The sequence below is a fragment of the Mus pahari genome, chromosome 2, assembly GCF_900095145.1.
Source record: "Mus pahari chromosome 2, PAHARI_EIJ_v1.1, whole genome shotgun sequence".
Lineage (NCBI taxonomy): Eukaryota > Metazoa > Chordata > Mammalia > Rodentia > Muridae > Mus > Mus pahari.
In genome coordinates this window covers 18,463,962-18,471,507 of record NC_034591.1, presented here as the reverse complement: position 1 = coordinate 18,471,507, position 7,546 = coordinate 18,463,962, and the positions used below count along the sequence as shown (strand labels likewise).

The window sequence follows — 7,546 nt, the reverse complement described above, 5'->3', positions numbered from 1 at the left end:
ACACACACACACACACACACACACACACACACACACACACATACACACACACAGAGGTATACCTAAAATAAAATAAACAAACCTAAGGACAATGCTTTCCCATGATATTTTGTAAAGAATTAGTTTAGTTTTATTTTAGCAAATCACAATTTCTCCCAATAAAATTAATTTTTGTACAAGAAATAGTAATATTCTCAATAAAAGCACAGCAATAAAAGAAAGTAAAAGACATAAAAACTTAAAAGCCAAGAAACGTCCTGGATATATTTGAGTTGGTGCATTTTAATATAGTATGAATAATGTATTGGGAAAATAGCCTTTGCCAGAAAAAGAAAAGAACTGACCTTAGCAAGTTGAATTAAATCTGAGTTGTTTGGTGTGTAGACAGCCCTATGATTTGGAAAGCAGATTTCCTACTTTGTTGTCTAATAAAGGCTTGTAGCTCTTTGATTCTGCTGATTGAATTACAAATTCTCTGGGGCATAGGCTGCATTTTTTGTCATGTTAACAGCTTGCATGTGCAGAGGGGTAACTGCTTAGCTTCATGATTTACAATGTAAGAAAAGCACGCACAGTACACATCTTAGTGACATTCTGCAGCTTCCAAAGGAGAAGGAGAGAAGTGCGCATTTTATGGGTCAAGAAGCTGACAGAAATAATAGCTACAGTAAAACCCCTCAAGCTCCCATTCTTCCTCGTTCGGGTTGAGTCTGGTATTCTCTGCCGTTACCTCTGGGACCCAGGCTTCATACGTTCCCTAGAGTCAGAACATGAACAACCTACACGCAGGGCTTCCTGCCACCTGTGTGCTTCCCAGTGAGATGACAAGGGAACTTCAGATGGGAAAAGCATTTGGTGTGTCTCGGGTCCTAAGGAAACTCCATTTCCTCACACTCCCTGTAGTTAGACAAAAGGCAGCCTTCCTCAGGAATTTGTGAAGCCAAGTTTCTCTCTACCAAAGGACCCATTTTTATTTTTTTTTTTACTGGAGAGAGAAGAAGGGAAGAGAGAAATGGCTGTCTTCAGTGCCTATTAGCAAACCATAATACATGATGGCCTCCAGACCCAAGTGTCACAAGTACCCATTTCACATTCCAGAGCACATGCTCATCTGCTGGCCCTCCCCTCCTCCAGCTCCTGAGCTCCCCCCCTCCCTTCCTCTCTCTCTCTCCCACTTTCCCTCTCCCCTCTCTATCCTTTTCTCCTCTCTAGTGATTCAAGGTGAAAAGGTTTGGGGAGGGTGTGAAGTAAAGGGTGGAAAAAAGAATCCAGAAAGTATCAAAAACAAAGAAGAAACAAGAAGAAAGAAATGAGATTCGTAGATCTCTCTCTCTCTCTCTCTCTCTCTCTCTCTCTCTCTCTCTCTCTCTCTCTCTCTCTCTCTCTCTCTCTCTCCTAACTAGTGATATGGGGTGAAAGCAGGGGTGGGGATAAAGGATGGGGAAAAGAAGAACCCACAAAGTAGCTGAGTCCACCTACAGCCCTTGCTGTCTGATGCCACCGGAAGGGATGTCATGCCACTAGGTGTACCCTGCTGTCTTCAAAAGGCTCTGTGGTAAGCATTTTGAACAAATTAGTCCCAGACTGGTTGAAAAATAACTAAAGCCTCTAGAGTAGGCACAGTTGCAGTCCACCAATTGAAGCGTGCTTTGCCCCATTGCTGTAGGGTCTTGCCAGAGTCTCTCTTGAACTCTGCCAGGCACTGTATAGTTTATCCTTTTCTCCTCTGTACCATGATTCGCTTAAACAGTTTTCAAAGTAAAGATATAGTTATGAAAATGCCTTCTCTTTTTGGCTAGGAGGAAGCAAGGGCAGTCGGCAGAGCCGACCCTCCATCGATTCAGACACAATCTCCTGCTGGAATTTGCAGAGCCGGTTTAAATATGATCATAACGTCCAGAAGTCTGTTTCTAAAATATAGAAAGGCAAGATGACAGCTCTGAGGATGCCAATTTTGAAGAACTTGGAATCTTTTCATTTTGCATTAAACCTCGGGCTCATCTAGCGGGATTTCATGATGTGACAGGAGAAAGAAACAGTAATAAAAATGGCTTCCTTGACGCTCTGGTGTTTACTGACATCTGTGATCTATATGTTGTGAGAGATCTAAAGGACAGGGGATTAAGTTAAAACCAATAGGCAGGAGAGACTAGTGCTTTTCAGCAACTGAGGTAGGATGAGTTTCTATCTGAAAACAACACTTCTAAAATCTTTCAAGGTTGTTTACCTCAATCCCTGGGGCAAAATAAGCTTTACATAAGGAAAAAGTTGGGAAAGGCTCAAAAGCCACGTAGGGTGTAAGAGAGAAGTTAAAAGAGCCCCAGATCACCAACCTGTAAGGGAGATCACCAACCTTTTAGTATGCATCAGCATGGAATCCCAGGCCTGAGACCTGAAGGACCACCCAAGTTTTCAGTACACATTGGTCCCTCCTCAGGACTGTTTGCTAACATTCACATATGGAAATCTTTTTGTGGGATAGTGTTTATATATAAGTCCCTGACTAAAGCTTAACAAAGCCTGATCCTGCTGGAATTAAAATTAAGAAGAAAATTGCATCCTCATTTAGCTCTTTCTGCCGTTGCTAAAGATGGTCTTGGTTGCTGTGTAAACTTGTTTCCGTTGTAACAGAATGCCTGTCAGAGACAACTTCCTGGAGAAATGGTAGGTGTCTGACTTCAGAGGTCTCTGTCCATCGTGTTGGGGACAGTATGGCAGAACCCAGCAACTCACATAGAAGTGACCAGAACACCTCAGCTGGCAGGTTTGCTCTTCTTCACGCTCCCTGGGCCTTTGCCTTTAAGGTGGTCCAGCTCACACTTAGAGTGAGTCTTTCACAACAGTTTTATTCTCTTTTGAAACTCACAGAAGTACTCAAAGTTGTGTTTTGCTGATCTCCTAGGCCCTTTTCAGTCCAATGTCAACCTGATGCACAAGCCACACCTTAAAACATAACATTACTTGTGGTAAATCTCCTCCCAAATATCCCCCCTGGCAATGAAAGCACACACAGTTAATATGGATACATGCTGTGCATCTAGATTGGGCAGATCTACCGCTACTCTACCATCTTCCACATCTATGAGACCCCTTAGAACTTGCTGTTTCTCTAGGCCATGTGCTTCTGCTCCACTTTTCTTCCTCCTCCTCCTCTGCCTTCTCTCTCTCTCAAACCTCCTTCTTTTCTTTCTTTTTGCTCCACCTTCCCTCTCTCTCTCTCTGCCCAATCATCAGCTCTCCTTTATTTACAAATTAAGGTGGGAAGCAGGTTTACAAGAAATCACCTGACATCAAATATAATTAGCCCCAGGGCTATCCACAACAATTACTAGCCTCACAATACAAAATATATTCCATCTGACTTCAAATGTGTCCCCATCACCTTAAACAACTCCAACACTGTTCAAAAGCCAAGGTTCAATATCCTCTGAGACTCAAGGCAAATGTTTAACCTTGATGGGAGCGCCATGATGTGAGCTTCACATTGGTCTTTGCCTGGTTAAGTAGTCCATTTTCCTGGCCTCTGAGGTCAACACTGTGTCTTCTACTTCCTGTGCCACTTCTCAAGAGCTAATGAAAGGATCGTGCCAGACACACACTCCCTGACCTTTATGGTCTCCTTTTGAGTAGAAGCCTCCATGGCTATGAGACTAGTAGCACTCAGATGCCCAGTTCTGTCATCAGCCTGAGCAATCCTTGGGTCCCTTGGGTGGTTTTGCAGTGGCCCCTGAGTGCCTGGATGGAGAACGGGGTAGGGGGTTGTATATACGTTCTCAAGGTGTCCACGGGCAGTCAGGGCTCCCCAGCACCCTCTTCTCCATGGGAGTCTTCCCTTGAGCCACACCTCTAATCTCAGCTCTCAGTGGCATGCTGCTGCAGGAAAATCATCACGAATAAGGCTAGCTTACATAGTGCTGGGCCAACCTGGATTACATAGTGAGACCTTGTCTCAGTCCCCTCCACAGAGATTAAACAAGCCCAACTGCAGCAGCCACACTTGCCTTGGCCCCAACTGTCCCTGCCTCTCCTTCCTTGGAATCCTGTAAATTTCCAAACCTTTCATGTTGTGCACTACTAAGTAATTCACTGTAAACTTGGTTAAACACAATCAACAAAACCCAAACCATAGCCTGAATGCTGGGCCACCCTCAAGGCTGCTTTGCCAGATTAATCATTCCACTACCTTTCAACTCAAAGGCTCCCACCATCCCAAGACACCAGCAAAATGTAGACAAATTCTTTGCTAGAATATAACACTAATGGCCTCTAAATCCAATTCTTAATCTAGTTTTAATTTCTATCTGAAACCTCACAGACATTGAATTTTAGTCTTCATAACTCCCACCATAATAAACCATGAAATTGAGTGTACAGTGTTCTTCATGGCTTCCCTAGCATGCTTCTCAGGACTTCCCAGAATTCTTTCACAAATTGGTTTCAAGGGTCTCCAAGCCACAGTGAGGTTCAGTCACGCAACAGCGGTACCTCTCCTATGAGAATGTGCTTTGCAAGTCAGGCTCTTGGTGGCTCACATAGGGGTGTCAGGCCATCTTGGCTGACGGGGTATGGAGGAATAGAATGGCTCATATTACACTGGCCAGAAGGCAAAGAAGAAAGAGGGGGGTCGGGGTGGGAGTCGGGTGGGTAGAGACTGCCTACACAAATAGGCTTCCTCAACCTCTTTTGCTTTATCTGGGTATCCCAACCCATAGGATGGTTCTGTCTTTTGGCTAATCCTCTCTGAAAATTCCCTCACAGATTCATTCAGGGGAATTCTTCCTAATTCTCCAGGCATCTCTAAGTCCATCAATACCAACTATTACATTAGTGAAAAATAAAGTATATTCCCAAAGGAATTACTACATTAAATATACATACATGTGAAAGTAGAGTTTTAATTCATCAAAAATGAAATTTAATTTTAATAGCTCATCTTTTTCCATTTAAACAACAGATTTAAATCAGTCCACTGTGATTTCTAACATAAAATTAATATAATATAATGATTTATCAGAAAATGAGCATATGCATACCAGCAATCTACATAGAACAGTTTTAAGAATTTCAACCTAACACAGATTTAGGGGCTTAGAGTACTTCTGCCAAAGTATACAAATATTCTAGCATTAACTCACTGTGAACTCAGTTCACATTAAAAATAACTCACAGCCTGTAGTCTGTTCTGTCTTGATGAATCACGGGCATATGGCAACTTTATTCCACAATTCTTCCTCTCCAGTTTAAGGTTGAAAAGAGAAATTAGATTTAGCTCAGTGGTAGAGCACTTGCCTAGCAAGCACAAGGCCCTGGGTTTGGTCCTCAGCTCTGGGGAAAAAAAAAAAAAAAAAAAGAAAAAAGAAAAGAAAAGAAAAGAAAAATTAGACAAAGTCGTGGAACTGCTGGTTTTAGCAAGGTACTTGGAGAAGATCTGAAGAGCATCAGAAAAACAAAACAACAACAAACAATAAAAAAACCCACAAAAAATCTGTGACTTAAAGTACCCTACTCCTCTTACCTGTGTACCATTAAAGCCCTCATGTCTCCCAGGTACGGTAGGTACATGCTTGTACTCACTAGGAAAACAGGAGACAGAGACAGCAAGATGGTAAATTTGAGGGCAGCATAGGCTATGCAACCAGACTCTGTCTCAAAAACAAAACTATTCATGCTTTTAATTCCAGCATTCAGGAGACAAAACCAGGTGAATATGAGTTCAAGGTCAGCCTGATCAACAGAGCAAGTTCCAAGGTTGCCAAGGCTACCTAGTGAGGCTATGTCTCAAAAAAAAAAAAAAAAATCAAACAAACCAACAAACAAAATAAAAACAAACAAAAGAACAACCAAACCAAACCAAGCAAAAAAGAACTCTAGAACAATAATGCTACTCCCTTAGGGACTATGAGATAAAGAACAGACCAGGGTGGAGACCACTATTAAGAGGGCGAATGCAGTTGGCATTAAGGACAAGACGCAGAATTTGAGTTGTGGACAAGGGGGTTTGTGGGGCAATGGGCTATGTACAGGAGCTTGGGGTCCAGGAGACATGAGGGAATGTTCCATGTAGGTGGAAATTACCACCCATCGGGTACACCGGGGTTCAAGACCTCAGCTTGACTGGAGACCAGGCTGTCTGTACATAGTCCATTGCCCCACAGATCCCCCTTTTGTTTTTATAAAAAGGGGGGGTCACTGTGTGACTGTGTCATTTGTGGTGAAAATTTAGAGTGAATGGAAGTATCAGAAGAAAACATATAGCCTATCGAAGTAGCGCAACAAAGCCAGGGTAGTAAGGAGGGTTAAGGGTTGGGACGGCAAGAGATTGTACTATCAATTAATTGTTCCATGGGTAGTACAGTTTAAGGGTAATAACATCAGTTTTGAACAGCAATTAATTAATCTAGATAGACATTATGTTTTCCTCACCATCATGTAATTTCCTCTAAGTTCAGCAGCCATTTGGCTTTGGCAAGAGAGTACATCTGTAGCTGGAAGGTCCCAAGTCTGTCTTCTGTGGAGTTCAGCACGTGTCTCCGGAGTCTTCAGTCAGATGAGGTTCTTGGAGGAAGGCAGTTTTGTCATCTGTAGGTCTCAGGAGATGGCGTTTTCAGGTGGATCTGTGGCAGCAGGCACCATGTGGAGATAAGCCTGTAGAGTAACTGTAACAGAGGAGCAGAACTCCAGCAGGCCATGTCTGTATAGGGCGTATAGGGCGGATAGCAGACATTATGCCTGTAAAGGTTTGCTTGGGAGCACATCACGGTCTGCTTTGGATGCCGAGGAAGAAAATGTTAATTGTGTATCTGGGGTAAGAAGTAACAGTTTGTCTATAAAGGGAAAACTGGTTGTTAATTAAGGATTGGGTGACTTTTGAACCTTAAAGTAAATCTTAAATAAGTTGAAAATTTTTTTGGACATATATCATGACTGCTAGAGAGAAAATAAGCATTTAAATAAAGAAGCGAGAAAATTTGGGGTTGAAAAGCACGATTTAGGTGTTCCTGTAGGGGGAGCATAACCTTGAGTGCAGTTTTCCTGGGCTTAGCTGGATGGGGGGAGGGGCACATTGTACCCTAATGTTGCCTTGTCTTCCCCCTTTGTTTTTTCTTGGAAAGCAGAAGGTGAAATTTTAACATTGAAGAAAAGATAAGCATAGAGGGTTGAGTGAAAAGATTTTTAGCCAAGGCAGCAGTAGCCTGTTAGCCAATATGAGAGCACGAATTTTGTCCTCCAGCCTGAAAAGACTTTGGGGAACCTCATGCCAGCCGGCAGAGGAAACAGAGCGCAGAGCAAGCACTGCGGAGCTGGGCAGAGTACTGACTCAGAGCAAGCACTGCTGAGCTGGGCAGAGTACTGACTCAGAGCAAGCACTGCGGAGCTGGGCAGAGTACTGACTCAGAGCAAGCACTGCGGAGCTGGGCAGAGTACTGACTCAGAGCAAGCACTGAGGAGCTGGGCAGAGTACACAGATCAAAGGGGAGAGAGAGCAAGAGAGGGGGGCAGCAGATTTGGGAAACTTTCTGCCACAGCTGAAACCTGTGAGAGTTAA

The 7,546-nt window shown here is 43.2% G+C and overlaps 1 protein-coding gene across 1 annotated transcript in view; it reads left to right on the top strand.

The window, feature by feature from the left end:
- Fam126a (family with sequence similarity 126 member A) overlaps positions 1–2,060 on the top strand; it is a 106,948-nt gene extending 104,888 nt beyond the window's left edge. Inside the window, exon 11 of the mRNA XM_021190619.1 lies at positions 1,800–2,060. Coding sequence (XP_021046278.1) covers positions 1,800–1,921 — 122 coding nt within the window. The 3' untranslated portion in view covers positions 1,922–2,060. The remainder of the gene's footprint in view (positions 1–1,799) is intronic.
- Positions 2,061–7,546: the final 5,486 nt, after the last annotated feature.